This window comes from Astyanax mexicanus, chromosome 11, assembly GCF_023375975.1.
Source record: "Astyanax mexicanus isolate ESR-SI-001 chromosome 11, AstMex3_surface, whole genome shotgun sequence".
Classification (NCBI taxonomy): Eukaryota; Metazoa; Chordata; class Actinopteri; order Characiformes; family Acestrorhamphidae; genus Astyanax; species Astyanax mexicanus.
This window is the reverse complement of record NC_064418.1, coordinates 7,095,447-7,117,637: the sequence shown is the minus strand read 5'-3', so window position 1 is coordinate 7,117,637 and position 22,191 is coordinate 7,095,447. Positions and strand designations below refer to the sequence as shown.

The following is a 22,191-nucleotide window of genomic DNA, read 5'->3' as shown; positions in this document are numbered from 1 at the left end:
AGGCTCCAGCTCTATGGTTTCCATTTATTGTGGCCTCATGATGGACAGCTTGGTTAATTGTTGTTTTTCCACCAGTCATGCTGCTGCATTAATTATTCACGCCACCAGTCTGCCGCTCAGGTGTAATATCCTCTGTATTGTATGATCTGATGTGTGCGTGTGTGCAGTCACGTTCGGCTGAAAGGGCCGGGGTGGGGGTGGAGAGTATATCCCACAGAGTAAAGGTATAGCACCATGTTTCCCCTCAGGGCTCTGTGTTCCAAATATATCCTGACCTGCGCTCCCTTTACAAGTGTGTTTCAGGCTCCATACCATCTCTGTGTGCTTTGAATTTCAAATATACAGTATTCATACACTGATTGTGTTTTCAAACAACAAATGTCAGCCTAAGTCGATGTAAACACTAATATAAAATAAATATAATACATTTAAAAATAGCGAGATGCTGTACGTGCCGTGTGGCATGTGCTTATGAAACCTCATAGTTTGTGCATGTAACGTGACTCATGCGTTGCAAAGGGAAAAGGGAAATATGTTAATTAACAAATTAATTATTTACAGCAAGACAACAATTTATTGTTTGTCAATCAACCGCTGTGATAGCTGTTGCACTTTCAGCTGCTGCTTACAAAGGCTTGTCTTTCAGTTTAGTACAATTACAGAGCAGTGTCGTGTTGTAATTCCAATAAACACCTGTCCTGCAGTAACAGCCTCTACTCTTCTAGGATGATTTACAGGGCACTAGATGTTGGAACATTACTTAATTAGTTCTGGATTACTTTTAAGATCTTCCACCAAAAAACAAAACAAAACAAATATCAACCATTTCTCTGTTTTGGAAGAATTCAGTAAAATATGTGTTGTTTGTATTATTATACTGCATTAACAGTAATATTTCTTCATTAATAAATACACTTTATATAAAATAATGTAATATAACAAAGAAAAATAGAAGAGTGCACACTCTGAAGGAAACGCACAATGGTTTCGCAGAGGAGCGAGGAATGAAAATTGACAAGTAGATGAGTTTGTGTCCGTATATTTGTAGATTATAGTTCATTAGATGAAGTACAGTAGATGGCTTTGCAATTTTGCTCCCCCATTCATTCTTAATCACAAAAAAATACATTTTGCAATGTGCAACCACAATAACATAATAATAACTGGATTTTTCCCAAAAAGGCTAATGCTAATGCCGCTGCACCCAGCCTTAGTGCTGGAGAAACTTCACTAAAAACTCACCCTTAGAAATGTTAGAAACATTAGAAATGTAAGCTTAATAAAGGTTTTTTTTTTCAGGAGATACATCTGTGTGGATTAAGATTCCAACATCTTTCTTTTCATTTTTTTATTATTATTTTTTTAATTATAGTTTTTTTATACTCATGTGCTTGCCCCAGCTTCCACATTAGAAGGGAAACATGACAACACCCTTGCTCACTTCAGTGTAGGCATCCATACTAGTCTCACTTAATGCGCCTTATAATCCAGTGCACTTTATGTATAAAAAATAGACCAGAAAATAGACGTTCATTGATAGTGTGCCTTATAATCTGGTCTGAAAAACACAGTAATTCTGACACAATTTCTAAATGTTCAAAATGTTAAAATAAAGGTTTTTTTATTTGTTGATCTGTCATTTATGTTACATTTGGATTTTAATCATAAGAATATTTTTAATGTTCTTTTTATCACAAATTCAAATTAAGTGATTAAATTTAGAATTGTATATCAATATTCAGAACTGGCTTTGGGCTCTTGTATTTTAAGAGAACACAAAGGACAAACAAGCTGTATTCCCTATTTGGAATGCCTGTCTGGGTATTTTTGGAAACATGATGTACGTAAGCAACAGGTAGCGCAAAGCAAAGCAGACTGATTTGTGAATGAAATTAGAAGGTCTCAGTCTCATCAATGAGGTCTTTACTTAATGAAGAGCACAATTCATTAAGTAAGCTATGCATAATTCATTTCGCAATATTCATAAGCGCATTGATGTGCCTTTCATAATGGATAATAATTTGCATGATGCCTTTAATGATGTTCATGTTTCCCTGAATAACCCATTAATAAGGTGGAATAATTAAAGAATGTTATTGACTACAGAAGAGGTTCTATTTTTTCGAAGTTCTATTTGCTATATTTGCCCACAGTAACTGTACACACTGTACAGTTTTTTTTTTATTCCCAAAAAAATCAGCTACAGAGGAAGCAGCATCTCTGCTGCATATGCTGTGAATGAGCTGAAAACCCTGGCCTTTAACTATGTGCGCGTAAATGAATAGAGAAATGATTGTAATTCTGCTGCTGAACCTTTTGTTCTGGACCGAGCTCCATTCCTGTCACGGCAGGCTGGATCCCAGAACTCAGTTCCCTCTTTTTTCAGTCCAACAAGGGTCCCATTCTCGCTCAGCTCCCTGCGTGAAGCTGCTCTGCCCAAGGCACATTCATGGCAGCACAATATGTGCACCTCTGAACAGGACAAGGGCTTGAGCAGGGGCCTCCACTCTTTGTGCTAATAAAGGCAGCATACAGCGCTTTGGCCAACACACTGGAAAAAAACAAGTCAACGAGTCCAACAGCAGCAAGGAAGGTCTCGTAACAAACAAATCTCACATGGTAGAGAAACATTTGCTGGGTTCGTTTTAGGAAAAAGAAAAAAATCTATCAGAACTTAGAGCTTGGCACTTCAATGAGGCCGTTTTTCACCCATTACAATAGCATTCTAATGAGGCATGAGGCATTAGAAATGCTAACAAGTTGTGTCTGCAGGCTGAGTAATTGGTGCTGGATTGGAGGGGCGACTTATTAAATCACTGAGGCCCTCGAACGACAGTTTTCTTTGCTTTAGCGTTCCTTTTCCCTTCATTATACCTCTCCATTCATTCCCACTGTCCTCCATAGCACATTTACTCATTTTGGTTACTGGAGTGTTTATCAATCCTTGGGTTTTAGAATACTTGCTATTTAATATCTATTAGGACAGTGCAAAAAAATCATTACTAGTGAGTGGAAATGCACAGGATGGGTAAATCCAGCTCCCTTTTGATTTCAGACCAACATGAATGGAAGTGAACAGACCAGCTTACACGCTTTGCATTCAAATGGTGCTTAAGCATCAATGAATGACTGAATGAATGAAGCGCAATCAATGAAAGGAACGCAATCCAAGTGTCGTCATGGAGCATTCACACACATCAATCAGAGAAAACCTCAAGTTTAAACAAAGAACTCCCTCACCTCAAATGAAATAGTTTAGAAGTGCTGGGTGGTATCCATGCCTACCCCTTTCTTCCTTTATCTTCTGCACTTGGCTGTAGATCACTAGCTACTAATAAATAAGTGAATATTGTGAACATTTCAAAGGTAAAGAAGAGACAGAAATATGCATAAGCATACACCAATAAAAGACAAGAGACCGCTGGGTAGATTAGATGAAAGAAGTAGGACCAGACTTAAGAGTTTATTCATATTACATAGTTAAAAACATGTAAAAAATCTGTTCAGTTTAAGAATAACAACACGCCATTTTGCCATCAGCTCAGTTTTCCTATATAAAAACATTAAATTTTTTACAGTGATTAAAATCCAAAAGCAGCAGAACTATCAGAGCACTAAACAAAGAAGACCCACGTGTGTTGACACGGAGTTCTAGTAGTATGTCTCTCGCTCCACCCAGCCTTAAAATGAGAAGAGTTAAAGAATAAATTTACCATGATTGAATTAACTTCATTGCATTGACCCAGAATATTTAAACACTGTGAAATAAGAGTTCCTGCACCTACCTCCAGGATTGCGCCTAAGGATGAGCTTTCTGATTTCATCATAGATAAAGATGAGGAGGGAGTATGGGAAAGCGCAGAACCACCAGTTAGGTCTATGAGAAAGGAAAATAATTCACAGTCAGTGAATTATTACAAGAGGTGGAAGAAGTATACTATAGAAGATAGTAGGTTATCCTACAGTGTGGTTCATCAAATTAAATATTTAACTATTTTTACAAAGATCATTTTGCAAATGATTTAAATCAGATTACAGAAGCGAAGCGAGGCTCACGCAGCTCGCTTTACACAAACTGAGGCTTTTGTATTGCTATTGTACTGCAAATGTCTCAGCTGTGGGATTAATAAAGGATTATCTTGTCTTATCTTTAACAGATTCAGGTTTACAGGCATTTAAACTGCCTCATTAAAAACTGCAGGATTAATAAAACAAAAATATTTTAAAGTGTTAAGTAACAAGCCTGTTTTGAGTAAGCCAAAATGTATCGAGTAAAAAGTACAGATTTGTCTTGTGAAATGTAGAGTGTATCATTAAATGGTATAAAGTGACAAAAATACTCAAGCAAAGTATTCGTACATTCGTAAATACAGAACAATACTGCAGTTGGTTTTACCACAAACCCAATAACCTGTATGATTTGATCTCACATAACTCTCTTCAGACTTTATAACTACTGTCAGAATTCCCCCTGTGAGGTTTCTGTATTCATCTGACAATCCCCCTTAAGGGTTCTATACAGACCTGGCAACCTATGACCGAATCTAAATGCATTGCCTTTGGTGTGTATCTGCAGTTCAAACTGCAAAAGTACGAATGTGTGTATGTTTGATGAGGTGACAAAGTACATATATTTTAAATATCTTTAGCACTGTAACAAAGTACCTATATTTCTTTACTTTCTACCTCTGTGTTACACAAAACTACTATCTAATTAACTCTATCTAACTCTATCTAATTAAGCATCCAATCAGCTTACTTGAGTGGATACATCCTCAGAGCCACGCCCATCCCTGGGCAGTAAGACAGGAAAGCTGCAAGAGCTGTTTCCTCAAACAGTCCAAAGATGAGGATTTTGTTTCTGAAAAAATTAAAGAAAGACAGTTTCAGCCATGAGAATCAAAAATATGCGCCAAACTGTCTTGATGTACTTGAGTTTAACTACAAGACTTACTTCATTCCCTGCTGGAAGACAGAATTCCTCCGGGTCTTGCAGATAATCAGGTCAGCCCACTGCACCACCACTATGCTGGTGAAGAAGGCTGTGTGGCAGGTGAACTCCACAATCTTTCTCTGTTCATATGTCTGAAAATGAACAAGAAGATAAATGTAAGCCCCAAACCCTGACACATATTACTGTAACCTCCACCCTGAGTTAAACAGGGATAAACTCACCCACTGCTGCCCATAGCTGTCCTCAAGGTCGTTGGTATATTTGTCATCCCAGTGCACACGGATACCGAGGAGTCTTGATGGGAGGAACCCATTTTCAGCCAGGATGACAAAGTATGTGAAGAAACCAGCCAGAGCTTGAATCATTCCTTAAGAATAATATATAAAAAAAGTTAATGTAGATAGACAGATATAATAAAGTTCTTGTGTTTTTCTCTGTTGCATTTTAAACAAACTCAAAGAAATTGGGTTCCCAAATGTCTAAAAGTCATGTAATAGCATCATGTACTATTAATAACATATTGTACTATTAATACTATAATGCTACAGTGCAAGGCCTGATAGTGAATGCCAGATGGATGGGACATGTAGTTGTATATGTGTACCGGAAATACATCATTAAAATTAATTACTACCCACAGTGGACAGCGCAGTGTGTGGTAATTTTTGTAACCAGCGTTATCTGGCTACAATTGTTTGTGCAAACAAACAAGCAGAAGTTTTATTCTACATTCAATACAACAAGCACCACATGCATATCTCACAGCATTATTTAGCTTCCATGGGACATACTAGTTCTTTTACCTTTATGTATTTTTTGGCATGTCAGTTTATATCATATAGAAAAGTAAAATTTTAAAAGTAATATTTATTTATTTATTTTTATTGCTTTCTGAAAAAGAGTGACCCAGTGCTCAGGAAAACCTTAAACAGTATTTTAGGAATTGGAGTACATACTCCAATGGTGGTTTGTACCTTTAACATGGCACAATTCTAAATTGATTTTAATAGTATAAAAAGTGCCTGTTATGAACACAAGTATGTGCATATAAATCCTATTTTTTTACAGCATTAACAAAATTGCAAGCTAGAGCCAAAAAGTTGAACAATAAGACATATAACATTTGTTATAAATGCATTATTTGGTAAAAACCTATGGTTCTTCTTAGAAGATCCTTAAATAATTCCTTGGATTGTTAAAGAGCTCTATTTACATTGATGTAAAACTTATTGTAGATGCTTCTTTACAGGAAAACTGTGGTTTCTTTAAAGCTACTGCTTTAAATAACCAATAATTAAAATTTCTTTGAATAAACAAAAATGGTTATTTTAGTTTTCTTTCCCAAAAAAAAAACATTTCTGTCACTTTCGTGTTTAGACAAAATCCAATCAAATGCAAAACAATCAAATCTAATGGATGTAATATGTCTAACCACAAGACCATCCTTACCTATCTGACCATATGCAATGCTGATGAGCCTCTCGTTCACCAGTTTGTCTGTTTTGGGGTTTCTGGGCTGTCTCTTCATGATGTCACTCTCAGCAGCTTCATAGGCCAGGGAAATAGCCGGAACCTTAACAAGAAAACACAGTGTTAGCCAGAGTCACAATTACAAGTGTATCATTAAAAAGAGGCAATGCTCAGAGGCTCAGAAGACTGACCATGTCTGTTCCGAGGTCAATACACAGAATGGTGACAGTTCCCAGCGGCAGTGGGATATTGGCGATGATGAAGAAGAGGAATGGTGTGATCTCAGGGATGTTGCTGGTGAGTGTGTAGGCAATAGACTTCTTCAGGTTGTCAAAGATCAGCCGGCCTGAACAGAAGAAAACCTTAATGTTAGTATATTATAATACATACAAAATAAAAAAGTGCAAAAAATCTACACTTTATTGTATATTGTACATTCTTCTATATCAGCCACATCAGATGCTAAATTGTTACTTTATATACAAAGTGCTGTGTATATAATGAGCACTCTATATAGTACACTGTAGTTTATATACAGGGTATACACTATAAAAAAATGTAAGTTTAGTATTAATATTATAAACTTTATGCTAAATGGCATTTCCTGGTTTTATTAAATACTTCAAGAATTATGTGAAATTTTATATAACATAAATATAAAATACTTGAAAATACACTGTGTACCCTCTTCTACGCCAGTCACAACTGATGTAAAGTTGTTAGTTTTTATACAGAGTGCTCTGTATATATTGAGCACTGTTTATAGTTTATATACACAGTATACATGATAACAAAATGCAAGTTAATAAGAGTTATTGTTATATTTTCTGTTAAAAAATGTATTCAATACTTCAAGAATTCTGTAAAATCTTATAAGACATAAAAATATAAAATGCTAAAAATTACACAAAATTGTGTACCTTCTTCTACACCAGTCACAATTGATGCAAAGTTGTCATCAAGAAGGATCATGTCAGCAGCCTGCTTGGAAACATCAGATCCAGCTATGCCCATAGCAACCCCAATATCTGCCTTCTTCAGGGCTGGAGAATCATTCACACCATCACCTGTCACAGCCACAATGGCTCCCTGTGGCACAAAATAAAACAGAATATTTTAATGTAAGTTAGAAATGAAGACTCATGTAGATATTCAGGGTTGTGTGATAAATGAAACTCAATCTCTTTTATCTAAAGCTACAACTAGTATACATACAACTATTCACTAATTATTAATGATTAATTATTAATAACAGGCTAGGTATGCACAATATCGGAAAAATATCTCTGCAACAGATTTATATATTAGATTTATATTTATATGCCACATAAAATCATGCAGGAATTTTAACCAAAAATCTACAACAAGCAGTACTGCTATGTGCTGTTGCTATTGCTTGACAGTACAAGTGGTCACGAACACACTCACACAGACAAACCTGGGACGAATTGGCGAAAGTATGATGTGTATACTTTAAACCGTGGAATCACAGGCAGTAAAAATGCGTAACTGTTACACAAATGTGCACATTTTGGTATGTCTGCATCTGGCACCTACTTTTAGACCTCTCTCAAATTATATATATATATATATATATATATATATTTATATAAGTACAGTATGTCGCCTTGCCATGAGCACACTGGCCATTTTGTTATCCTCATTCACGAGATAACACCTCATAACATATACAAACATGGGCTTTCCCAAGCTGCCTCCTAAAGTAACACTTCATGATCAAGTTTGATGATCAAAATTGCTATCCCTTGACTTTTGAACACTCAGTCTATAATTAGGCATCTGGTGACCTAAAATAAGCATCACAGAATCTTCACACTGGGTAAAACTACCGGATAAAAGCACATACAAAAAATAGCATATAAAATCACATACAAACCAGAACCAAAAAACAAAAATGCATTACCTGACGCTGACACCCCTCCACAATGATCAGTTTCTGCTGAGGTGAAGTTCTGGCAAACACGATTTCAGTGTGATGCTTTAGGATATCATCTAGTTGCTCAGCACTAAGGTCTTTGAGGTCCCCACCATGGACAACACAGGCTTTAGCATCTCTGAAAAAGAGGACATAATCTGCATCAACTGAATATACAAAACGTAGGCTAATGAATAATACTGTGCTATATTATAATTCATGATATATTGGACTATAAACACAGTTCAAACAAAACTGTTTAATTTAAATATTACAAACTAACTGCTAAAATGTATATTTCAATACATTTAATACTCAGTGAAAAGCTATAAATAAAATGACAATACACATAGTATAATATATTCAGAATTCTGGATACTACTTTTGCTGTAACCCAATTGTCAGTGGTATAGATTATTTTTTGTCATTTTAGAATCTTCTTTAAATACTGCATATCCTGTGAATTGTTTGGTTCACTTCTCAGGAATGAAATTGGGTTATATTGTTAAAAAATCAAGCAATTAATGGGACTTTCATTTACTCAGGCATTTCAACTAACAGTTAGTGATATTCCTGATACTACTACAATGCTCCTACCAATTATCACCAATTGACATTCATCCACAAACCAAAAAAACGATGTTTTGCTGAATAATTCATTATTCTGTGCACAGTAGTCCAATAAATACCCAATACGATGATGAAACATTAAGTCATACCTTGGATTGACTTCATTAATAGGAATATTTAAGCGTGCAGCAATGTCTTCAACAGTCTCATTTCCCTCAGAGATAATCCCAACACCTTTAGCAATGGCCTTAGCAGTGATTGGATGGTCACCAGTGACCATGATAACCTGAAAAAAAAAAAAAAAAAAACATAAATATTAATTTGGAATAAAAACACAGCATTAAGGAACGACTTTAAAGAAGATCAGTCAGTTAAGGCTTACCTTAATCCCAGCACTCCTGCATTTGCCTACAGCATCTGGTACCGCAGCGCGGGGAGGATCAATCATAGACATGAGACCAACAAAGCACAGGTTCTCAGTGGGGAAGTTCACATCATCTGTGTCAAACTGGAAGCCATCTGGAAACTGTTCCTCAGGAAGATTGTAGTGACAGAAACCTGTGGCAAAAAAATAAAATAAAACATCACTATCAGAAGCTGATCGTGGCAAAAAATCTAATCCTTTGTGAGTCTCAAATTATGTTAGATAAGATGTTACTTTATAGTGTAATAAAAACTACAAACCAAATTATTTTCCTATTTTAAGGTTGTGCATTTAAAGCTGATATGTAAATGACATCAATTCTGTCAGAACTAAAATCTGTTCAACACATAATTTAACTTTAGCATGTATAAGCTGACTAAACTGATATAGGGTAAATTGAATATTGTATCTAGTTACCATGTTGCCTAGTAACCATATTGTTGCAGTTATTTAAATCCTTTTTCTTAAATTTAAAAGTGTTTTACATTTTGGCATAATTTGCCATAATATTTTTTTTTAATATTGTAGTGTCCAGATTTGACAAAGAGTAGGCCAATTCTAGCAAACAATATTTTTCAATGATATCCATTTAAGAAGGTTTAAAAGGTATGACAGCAATTGTGTATATAGACTACAAGTTTTTTTTGTATTTCTTAAAACTTAAATTGGATTTTATTACATCATATTTCAGTATGGAAAATTAGCTTCTGTATAACATGATCCTTTAAATTTTATATTTTCTTTTTCTCTTACCCAAGACTCTTTCTCCAAGTCCTCCCAGCTCAAGGTAAGCATTCTGGAAGGCATCTCTCATCTCATCATCTAGAGGCTGCTCTTTTCCTTGGAACATTATTGTAGAGCAGCGATCCAAAATTCTTTCAGGTGCTCCTTTCATCACAAGCAGGTACTTGGACTCTGGTGTTGCGTTTGGGTTCTTGTGCACTGAGAGCTACCAAAAATAAGGCAAAAATGAGGCAATCAGCAATTTCATCTTTATTTTCTCATATTTATCCTATTTCCAATTCCGTTTTAATAAAATCATGATATTTATACTTCAAATAGGTACATATATAGCTATGGAGTGATATAGGAATTTTGAGTGCAATGCTCAAAATCTATTTTTAATAATGCACATGTTTACAGATGCTGATACTGATGTAGACAGATATAAAGCATAAGAGAGTGGGAACTTCAGGCATAGATAATAATAATACGGCCAGACACCTGTCAGATGAAAAAAGCTAGGAATGAGAGCTACAAGGTTTAGGGGGAGCACTGGAACTTCATCATGGGGCACAGTAGTGTTTTAGTCAAGACCAAGACCAGGAAACATTGACTCTGAGTCAGGACCACACTTTTAATAGCTGAAGACGTGTAAAGCCTGATTCTAAATGAGGTCCAGACGAAGACAAGATCAAGATATTGCTAATTTATGGTTCCAAGACCAAGACTGAAGTACTACTAGTTATACTAGAGCACAGAAGGTCAAATCAATTTTAAGAAGGCATGTTTTTCCTTCTAAAATGTCATGAAAAGTTTAAAGTCCCACTAAAACAGAACTGTTATATGCACACTTTTCAAGATTTAATTTCTAAACACAATCTTCACCTCAGTTTTAGTCATTTCCAATTTCCAACCACTATGTTGGACTCCTCGTATCACATGATCCCACCAGTTCTCGGAGGGTAAAAGCTAGCATGTGCTTCCTCCGAGTAACACGAAGCCAGCCATTGTGTGTTTTAGAACTTCTGCTAATGCAAAGTCACTGGAAAGCCAATTGTGCTTGAAAGAGGACACCAACATCCAGTTCTGTTCCATCAATTAATAGATGAATGATGGGCCAGGGGGAGAGAGAGGGCCATCTTACCAACTCAAAGAGGCGAGAGAGGCCATTTGTGCTCTCTGGGACTTCTGGTAATGGATGACTATGGCATAAGGAATGGTGCCAATAGATTCATGTACATCTCTATGTGATTCTACAAGCTTTGTGTGCCACTTAAATTATCTGAATTATCTGCATTCTTTAAAAGAGGTATCCACCATAGACATAGAAAGAAACAGTTATGTTATGTCTACTAGGCTCACCTGGTATTTGTTTGTTGAGTTGAAAGGAATTTCTGCAGCTTTTGAGTATTTTTCCCTCATCTCTTTCACAGATCCACAACAAAGTTCAATACACTTGAGCAGAGCAGACTCAGAGGCATCCCCAGCAACATCTCTCTGTTGGGAAAGATCAGTTAATCAGTGTTGCAGAAAATACACATTAGAGTGAATACACAACAGCCTGGTTGTCAATATAGTATATTATTCTGTAAACTAGGAACAGATTCAATAATTTACTTTCTGTATTAACAAACTCATGTCAAGTTTGGTCTATACACAAATCTTAATCTTAATATGTAGACTGTTACTTATTTAGTTTTACTTTTTTATTGAATTATTTGACAAAAGTATCAGTTTTTTTAAACCTACACTTGCTTAAACTATGCAATACAGTATACAATAATCACTTAACATGTACTTATTATTTGCTTATACCTTGTATTTTCTGAATGACATCTAGGGCCCCATTTTATTGATCTGTAGGTGAGCACCACACAGCTTGATTTATGGCGTGCCAGTCAGTTTTTGCTATCGTAACCATGGGAAAAGTACACCTTGCACAGAGCAAAATGTGCAAAAGGAATGTACTAACTCTCTGAATTAATCAAGGTTGTGTTTTGGGTGTAACATAAAATAAATGGACAGCATGTCACTTGCCAATTCCTTTTGGGGCCAGGTTTGCTCAGACTTTGGCGGATTGCTATTTTAACGGTGCAGCTACCTGGATGTGTGCAAAGCTTCTTTGCAGAGAAACTGACCTGCAATTTCATGCTGTATGCCAAAGGTCTACCTGAACACACCGGTTGTTGCATTTAGATGCTTAAATTACATACTACATGTAATATACTGTAACAAAGTAAATGATAAATAATCATCATTTAAAGTAGATTTAGGTATTTTGGACTTTATTAAAACTCATGTTTTGTGTTTGCATTTGTGGTTATATAATAACATATTAGAGTAAAATAATGTGCCTACACACACTGTCCCATCTTAACAGTACCAACCCTTCTTACATCAGCTGCTAACAGTAACCCAGACAAAAACCCTTACATAATATTAATGTGCTTTAAATGCTGCAGTACCTTCAGTATTGGAACATCAGTCTGCTCTGCTAAGAACACAGCCCTGTTGCAGAGGCCAGCAACGCGTGCCAGGCAGGCCCAGGTGGTTGAACTGCGATCAAAAGTGGTTCCACTCTGGTTTTCTGTGGTGTCAGCCTCATGGATTTGGTTGTCAAACCACATATGGGCCACGGTCATGCGGTTCTGTGTCAGGGTCCCGGTCTTGTCTGAGCAGATGGTGGATGTGGAGCCCAGGGTTTCCACGGCCTCAAGATTCTTCACCAGGCAGTTCTTCTTGGCCATGCGTTTAGCCGTCAATGTGAGACACACCTACGTAAAGAGAGAAACCCAGAGATGTAGGCATTGTGTTACTATTGTGTTTAATGTTTGAAAGATTAGGTCCAGAATGTTGAGATGATCCAACCACAAATATAACCATGTTAAATATAGGTATAATATTTAATGGAAGGGTGCAATATATGGCCCCTATTGTTCAATGAGCACAGGCTTTTGCACTTAGATGCTTAAATTACATACTACATGTAACATACTGTAACAACTGTAACATACTGTGACAAGTAACCATTATGTAAAGTAGATTTAGGTATTTTTAACATTTTTAGAAACTCATAGTTTGTGTTTGCATTTGTGGTTGTAAATGAAGAAAGCTAATTAACTAGTTAAAACTATAAATTAGAGCAAAATAGAGTAAAATAATATACCTATATACCCTGTCCCAATTTAACAGAACCAATCCTTCTCACATCAGGAAAAAAGATTAGGTCCAAAATGTTAAGATGAACCGATCACAAGTATTACCATGTTAAATATAGGTATAATATTTATTAGACCTGTAACATTTACCTCAAAATATGATTTATTTCATCTCCATTATATATTTAGTTACAGTCAATACCAAAATAATCCAATTTATTTTTGACTTACGGTAACAGTAGCGAGAAGACCTTCAGGCACATTGGCAACAATGATGCCAATGAGGAAGATGACGGCTTCAAGCCAGCTGTAGCCCAAAACGAGGGACAAGATGAAGAAGGAGAGTCCAAGGAAGACAGCCACGCCAGTGATGATGTGGATGAAGTGCTCAATCTCGATGGAAATGGGCGTGCGGCCCACCTCAAGACCAGAGGCAAGAGTGGCAATCCGGCCCATCACTGTGCGATCTCCGGTGCTGATGACGATTCCACGTGCAGTGCCTGAAGCCAAACCAATAATATCATATCATGCTTGCTTCTACTGAGTTCAGTAACAGGCAATATTGCATACAATCTTTCAACAACGTTGTCGACAATCTTTGAGGACTTGAGGAAAGTGTAACATAAATGTAAATCCAATTGATTTGACTTAATACAGAAATATCACAATGATAATAACTATCAGATGTGAGTACCTTCTACACAGTTTGTAGAGAAGAAAGCAATGTTCCTGGTCTCCAGAGGGTTATCATTAGAGAAATCTGGAGAACGAGTCTGAGGCTCTGACTCTCCAGTCAGAGAAGAGTTGTCCACCTATAAGTAAGCAAAAGCGGAGAGTTTAGCACAAAACACAAAAACACAGTTCTTGACCATATTAATAGAAATATTCAATTATATTTTTATCAGTTTCCACAGCTACAACACAGTAAGTATACTGACCGCCAGTCAATGTTGTTTTTTTATTGTATTAAAGATAATGTAAGATATAACAGTAGGAATTCCTCCACTAATTCATAATGAGGCACAAAACAAGAGAGTGATTAAAAAATTAAAGAATGTTTAAGCTAATTATAACTAAACTTTGTTTCATAATACCATTAGTAGAAAATCAGTCTCTACCTTAAATTGGATAAAGATGATTTTTATACAGTGTCTCATCTTAGAAACAAACACTGTTAATTTGTTAGCTTTGTGGCTAAAATATTAGCTGTGGCTAAGCCTTATATCTGAAATAAAGCATGGCTGCTAGTTTTATAATGTTAAATTCTCTAATAAACTGAAAACAAATGGAAACATCAACATATAAATAGAACCCACATTGCCCATAATGCCTAATATTTGCTGGATTTAAACCATTAAATTAATTGAATCAAGACATCACTGTGTCAACTAGTCACATTTGCTGGCAATCAACCAGATTTATATATTTTGTGAATCATTACATGAGTACTAAGTGTGTATTTTATCATGTTTATATAATAAACTTAAAAAAAAACACAACATATGTATTCCATATTTATCCTGCTTATAAAATAGACCCACCTTACAGCCATGTGCTGAAATGATACGCAGGTCTGCTGGTATTCTGTCTCCACCTTTTACTTCCACCAGATCTCCCAAAACCACATCCTCAGCATTAATGTGGTTCTTCTCACCATCACGGATCACTAGAGCTTGCTGAGAAGGTTTAAAAAAATTAATAAATAAACAAAAAGAGCAATCCAGAAATCAAAATTTCTGGCTAATTTACCTAAATTTATTCCAGCTCTAAGGCTAAGTATCCTTGCTGAAGCATTTCTATTTTTGGTGGCTTAAATTTACTTTAATTTATCAGCATTTAAATTCTGTGGCACATCATCATTCATTTTTTCCATGGCAATGCATCATAGCACGATGCTTCGTTACACCCCTAATGTTTATACATAAAATAGTTCAATATAAGTTGTTCATTTAATACTATATATGACATAAGCTTGCATTGAAACAGGAGGTATAATCTGTCTTATACTAAACATTTTCCTGTGACTAACTATTCACATCAGTTTTCTTACATTTAAAACCTGTTTCAGTGTAACAAATACATTTTTACATCTTTACCTGTGGCACCAAGTTCTTGAACGAGTCCATGATCTTTGAGCTCTTGGCTTCTTGATAGTATGAGAAGCAACCAGTGATGATGACGACAGCAGATAACACAACTCCCAAATACAGCTGCAGCACAGAAAGACAAAGACAAGATGTGATTAAGAAGAAGAAGACAAGATGTCATCCATTGGATTAAACATACAAGCAGATTAACAGACTAAATCGGAATAAATCTAAAGTTCAGATCTCTCGTTCTGTTTTCTTGTGCTCACGTTATCATTCGCAGGCTCGTCCTCCATTGCAGCTTGAATACCATAAGCAAGGAAGCAGAGAACAGCACCAGTCCACAGCAGCATGGAGAAGCCTCCAAACATCTGCTTACAGAACTTCACCCACTCTGGTGTGGTAGGAGGAGGCGTGAGGGCATTGGGGCCATCGCGGGCAAGGATCTCCTGTGCGCGGGAAGATGAAAGACCCTGGAAAAAGAATAAGGAGAATTATCTGTTACTTTAAAGAAAGAAGACACATCAAAATTTTAATTTCAGAGTACAGAACTATAGTAAGCTAATACAGTAATGAGTAAAATAATTATGTGCACACATACACATATTACACACATAATACATACACAAAACACAGACTTACCCTGCTCAGGTCTGTACCATATTTACGATGAAGTTCATCTAGGCTCAGCTTGTGATCATCCTTTACAAAAAAAAAATATATATATATATATTACCTGTCTTAATATATTGTGTTTTTCCTACTATAAATAAAAAAAATGCTCTACCTCTGATGATACTTTCATTGTTCTGAAATAATTTGAAAATGAACCACACAAATTAAAATAATTTAATTTATAAGTACTATGTTATTCCTCTTACTTTCACTGTTTTAATCTCAAAAATGTAAAAATGTAAAGTGTAAAAGCTGATTAAGCCAGTCCACAAATCTGACCTTTTTGGACGAGTGCCAAAAAGAAAATCATTGAAATTGTTTGCCACAAGCTACAGTATAGAGGGAAAATGCAAAGCGCAAAAAGCTGTGTGGAGGCAAATTCACACTGCTCATGACCCCAAACACACCATCCCCACTGCGAAACATGGTGGTGGAGGCACCAGATAACATAAAGGTTAACATGCTTACCAAATCCACTTCCTTTTTCAGCTCATCCATGTCTTTGTCCTTCTTTTTGTTTTTGTTCTTTTTCTTCCCACCTTGCTCCGACGTCGCCGCCAGCTCATATTGATCCCGTCCCCCCTGCAATAAAACGCACACCATTTAAAACATCGCCCTGGATGATCTGTTTTTATTTTTTTTAAGAATTAGGGTTTAATGACTCAGTTACAGTATGTGTGATAGTGTTCAAAAACTTTTTGAACCTTCAAAATGTATATTTCTCATCATACTATCAAGACACACTAGTATGTATACAGTACACTATATATGTCCTCCAGAGGATGATAATCAAAAGAAAGACAAAATAAAGCATTTCCCCTTATAGAATGATAATTTCAATTTCTGAATGATCTGTTTACAGTTGGCTTTTTGATTCTGCTCATATGACAATTAAAAAGAACGTAAAATCATTGGGTAGTAGATGCAGGCCCTTTAAAGCTATATTATGCCTTGTATTAAGGAAATGTGTAGCCTTATCATGACTAGTCACATGTAAAACATTGGCCTAACACTTTGTAACACTCTTTAAACACTATTTTAGTGTATAAGGCTCTGTAGTACATTTACACCATGTTCTGTTGTGTCTTTACTAAGAGCATGTGCAAGCACCATGTCGACCTGGCTTCCTTCCAAAGAAAACAAATGAGCGCAAGCAGCAGCAGAACCCTCTGGACATAAATGTCAACTCTTTCTCGTCATTACTCTTTCTGTTACTTTTCCTGGGAGGGTAAAGAAGAACATCAGCATACATTAAAGCTGATCATCGCTGAGTCCTCTCTGTAAACACCATAGCGAGAGGGGCCTTGGAGTTCCGAATAGAGCGGATAAAGCACCTCTGAAGGGCCTTACACTCATGTTTTATTCAGCTGTCTGTTCAGCCAGAGTTCACAGCCTTTATCGCTTCAGGGATGAGGCTTATGTTGTTGGGTTTTTTCTACCAACTTGACATGAAGGTGTGCCGGAGGAGGTTACGGGTGTCCATCAAACCGTGAATTCCGTGCGTGCACAACAACAACAAAAACATCATAGTACCAGCTTCCACTAGGGTTGTCTTGTTTACTCAGTGTCTGTAGATAATGAGTGATACTGATGGAGATCCAGATCCCAGCACTGAATTAAGTACATGAGATATTGTTATATGAGTGTTTTAGCAAAACAAAATGCAAAGTACAACTAATTATTAAATGTATCTTCTCTTATTTTAGAATAGGTGTCATTTAAAAGATGCTCATAAATAGAACAATTTGCTGTGTAAAAGGGCCTGTGTCCCCCATTTCTGCTGTATTATTATTTTGTATTTTGCTCACAGTCTGGTCATTTAAAAATGGACAAAACTAATCTATGACTGCTAACATACATCTTTAAGCTTTTAAAATGGCCAAAAACTATTTGGGCATGTGCTCTTTTATTGCTTGCTCCAAAATCAAGAGTATTATAAAACAGTTTATCCTTATTTTCTTGGAATAACTGTCTCTATTGTCTCAAATGTGTATGTCTCTAATTTCAACTAGAATTTGGAGCATTGCTGTGAGGATTTTATTGCATCCATCAATAAGATCATTAGTAAGGTCACCCCCAACTGCCCAGCTTATCCCAAAAGTACAGAAAGAAGAACTGTCATTCTAGAGAACACAGTTCCACTGCACGACATCCCAATACTGGGGGATTTATCCCCCTGTAGCCTATGCATAGCATTAACTATTGTATTGACAAAACTTCTTCACCTGTAATTTTCTTAACATTACATTAGTTTGTGTTTAGTGCTACAATTCAGTCCTTCACTCTCAGAACTACAGTTTAATGAGTATTAACATCAGTTCCACTGGTCTTAGAATAAAACCCTGTGGAACGCCACAAGATTTGCTAACATATTAACCAACAGTCACCAACAGTTCACTACAGTTTCTGCATTACAGTTAATAGATAAATCAGGTAGTTAACACTGCAGTTCACCGATTGGCACTCTTGTTGTTTTTCTCAGCCTAAATGCTTCTGCAACAATCCTAACAATAACCCAACAATTTACCATACTAACTTACAAATCGCACAAGCTAACAAAAACAGGTGAAGAACAATTGGCAAAAGACATAACAACATGTATATGTGTCAAGCATTACACGTCTAGCTTACTGAGAACCACTGATATACACAACCATGCACACTATGTTTTAAAGACGGTAGAAGAGGAGGTACAACTACAGCAGCAACAACTTTTAACACTGCAGAAAGCCTTTGTGATAGGCATCACACACACACACACTCACACTCAGTCCACTATTACACAGTGGCCACAAAAATGCCTAAGGGAGTGAAATAAAAGGTACTTGGTGTGTGTTCCAAAACAGGACGGAACTTATTTGAGCACTCAAGCAGCAACATTCTCTCACGCTGAGAGGTAATTCTGTTGCCATGGGTGATAAAACCATTCCTACAGGCAGCCGAATGGACAGCTAAATTACACACCCCTCATTTTTCAGCGTGTTTATACAATCAAAGAACTCCATAAATCAAACAAACATTCATAAAGGCCAAAATAAAAGAGGATACTTGGTAATGCTAATTTCAACTGAGCTTATGACACGTAGAATGAGAACGCTGTATACAGGGTGTAAACAGGGAATGGCTTTGGAAATGTTTACTGAACTGAAGTCAATTTGCTGGCTTTTGATGTAAAGTAGGCTAAATATATACAGTCCTGGAAAAAAAGAAACCACCATAAAACCTTGAATATAATCAAGAGTAAGATGGATCAAACCAGGATGAACTGCTTTAATTTGTGAACCAGGAATGGCATAAAGTTATCAAAAAGCAGTGTGTGGGACTGGTGGAGGAGAACATGCCAAGATGCATTAAAACTGTGATTAAAAACACATATTGATTTCTGAACTCTTAAAACTTTATCAATATGAACTTGTTTTCTTTGCATAATTAAGGTCTGATAGCGCTCCATCTTTTTAGTTTTTTTCACCCAAATAAATGCTCTAAATGACAATATTTTTATTTGGACTTTGGAAGAAATGTTGTCCATAGTTTAAAGAGTAAAACAACAATGTTCATTTTATACAAACATAAACCTATAAATAGCTAAATCAGAGAAACTGATTCAGAAAATGAAGTGGTCTCCCACTTTTTTTCCAGGGCTGTACATATATCTTAAACTGAGACATAGAGTCATAAATAAAGACTGACTACAAAATACAAGAGCCACAAGAGAAGCTTTTTTCCAAAACTGGTTAATTTTAAGCCTCACACCACTCTTGTCTAATGTGTAAAATGACATAAGGACTTAACTGGAGGCTGCTTTAAATTGTCTTGGTGCTCATGCTGATTTGTAGACCAGCTTTACCATTATTCTGAAATGAATACATATTGTATGCTGGTCAAAGTCTAAGCTGATCCTGCCTAAAAGTTTGTCTCTAGAATGCAACAAATAGGCTAAGTAACTTGACAGTTTTCTGCCCAAACCTTTGTGTAAAATTATTGAGTCTTGAATTAGCATTTGTAACTACTAGTTTAACTACCTTTGTAAGTACTAGTTTATCTATGGATATGTAGGTTAAAGCAGGACTTTTTTTAAGCTAACATTACTAGTCAGAATTATAACTAGTGGAGTTTTAGCCAACTAAAGTTTCTACTAATACAGAAGAAACTGTAGAAATCTGTAACTAGCGTTTTTATTTGTAGCTAGAAATGTGAATATTTCTATATAAACCAAATCATTGGTCACATAATACCTAGTCTAAATAACATTCAAGGAGATGGTCCCCAGGAGCTATAACTAGTTAGAATGGCTGTATTAATCTGTCTGATATTATTACTAGTAAATAGTTAATATCTTAAATTAGAGTAAAAACGAGTAAAACTGAGTTAGGCCTTAAATAGCATCACTATTAAAAAGATTCAATTAAATAGATATAAAAATCTGCTTAATATAGGCTAAATGCACATTGCTACTCCTTAAAGACTAATTAAATTAGCGTTAGCTAGTGTTAGAGCTTATTGAATTAGCAATATATGAATATGCAAAGCTGGACCTTTTCAGCTACTAGTCAGAATTGTACTGGATATTTTTAATTCTATGTTAACCAATGGTAACATAATAACTAGTTTAAATTACACTGTATTAATTTGCTGATATCTTAAATGAGAGTTTAGAACCTAGTTACTAGAGAAACTGCATTAAAGAGACCTGTAGCTAAATGCTAAATGGTGTAATTTAAGGCTTGAAATTTATGCTAGCTAGTTTTTAATATCAATAATTGTTATTTCTAGTCTAAACTCAATATATATATATATATATATATATATATATATATATATATATATATATATATATATATATATATATATATATATTATACTATCATTATAAAACTGACAAATATATGCAAAATCCACATTAATGGAATTAGCATTTGTAGCTGTCTGTATCAATGGCTGTCTGTAGTTTATCTATGTGGGTTAAAGCTTGACTTTTTAGTAGTTAGAATTATAGCAAGTGGATATATCTGAAATTAGATATCTGCAACTGTATTTTTTTACTTGTAGCTAGAAATGTGAAATATTTCTATATAAATAAAATCAACGGCAACATAAAAACTAGTCTAAATCTCATTAAAGGATATGCCGCACTGGAGACGTATTAGAATGGTTTTATTCTATAAACTACGGAAAACCTTTTAGAGCATTTATTTGTACAAAATGAGAAATGACGGAAATAGCAAAAACGATGCAGAGCTTTTAGACCTCAAATAATAATGCAAATAAGTTTTAAGAGTTCAGAAATCAATATTTGGTTAAATAACCCTGGTTTTTAATACAGTTTTCATGCATCTTTTATGCCACTCCTGGCGCAAAAAAATCAAGCAGTTTAGCAAGTCAAGCATGTCTCTTATTTGTTTTCAGAGCTGTATATATATTTTAAATTACAAGGTACGACCTGTAACGTTACGTATCCAAACCGTGTGAATGTGTTTATCTAGATAAACTAATCCTCAATAACGGCGCCGTAAACCTCTACCTCAGACCCTGTATGGTAGTTTATATAGATTAGCTACAGTTTTACTCACTCCGCGTCCCATTTTGTGCTGTAAATCGGAGCAGTCCCGGCTAATTCAGAGTACAGGCTCTCCTGCTGTCTCTCCGCTCCGCACTGGTGGATGAAGCCCCGGCAGGACCCGCGTGTAAAATCCTACAATAACATACACACAACTTATATAGAGTAAAGCTGCGGGGACGCCCCTCCCCCTGCCCCCAGCCATAGCAACGCTGGAGGAGGGGCGTGGCCTCTCAGCTCTGAGGGGCTGCGTGCATCACTGGCAGCTGGGGGCTTAATGTGATTCCTGCTCTATGGGTGAAGGATGGACTTATGTAATTTACTGAGAGATATACTGAGATCATCTATATATATTTATATATGGTGGCACAGATGTGCAACAGATGGACACTCACACACACACACACACACACACACACATACACACACACACAGCTTGTTTAGTCCCATTAGAAAAGTATTTCACTATGGGATTGGACTCTTAGGAGTCATATTAACATGAACCTACTGACACCATCACCATGCCTAATACCAGGCATGGACTACAGGGCTATAAACCCTGTACACTGTAAACCCACAATCTGTTTGAACTTAAATAAATAAAATCTTTCAACTTATCTTATACCACAGTTAGTTC

The 22,191-nt window shown here is 35.9% G+C and overlaps 1 protein-coding gene across 1 annotated transcript; it reads right to left on the bottom strand.

Annotated features, from left to right (window-relative positions):
* Positions 1–3,426: 3,426 nt before the first annotated feature.
* Positions 3,427–21,713, bottom strand: atp1a1b (ATPase Na+/K+ transporting subunit alpha 1b). Its single transcript, XM_022680556.2, has 22 exons — positions 21,568–21,713; positions 16,466–16,579; positions 15,965–16,024; positions 15,592–15,795; positions 15,332–15,445; positions 14,777–14,911; positions 13,930–14,047; positions 13,467–13,735; positions 12,543–12,851; positions 11,440–11,574; positions 10,108–10,303; positions 9,313–9,488; positions 9,080–9,216; positions 8,349–8,499; positions 7,345–7,513; positions 6,616–6,770; positions 6,404–6,527; positions 5,176–5,321; positions 4,955–5,085; positions 4,760–4,861; positions 3,786–3,877; positions 3,427–3,680 (listed from the first exon to the last, which is right to left on the bottom strand). The coding sequence occupies exons 1-22, from the start codon at positions 21,577–21,579 to the stop codon at positions 3,652–3,654; spliced, it is 3,078 nt and encodes a 1,025-aa protein (XP_022536277.2). The 5' UTR covers positions 21,580–21,713; the 3' UTR covers positions 3,427–3,651.
* Positions 21,714–22,191: the final 478 nt, after the last annotated feature.

What these genes read in the sequence shown, in the direction of transcription:
- atp1a1b (XM_022680556.2), bottom strand. An exon ending in ATGGTACAGACCTGAGCAGG is followed by an intron (nt 15,796 to 15,964) that starts GTAAGTCTGTGT and finishes TTCTTTTTCCAG; the next exon opens with GGTCTTTCATCTTCCCGCGC. An exon ending in CCTTAGGCGCAATCCTGGAG is followed by an intron (nt 3,681 to 3,785) that starts GTAGGTGCAGGA and finishes TCTCATTTTAAG; the next exon opens with GCTGGGTGGAGCGAGAGACA.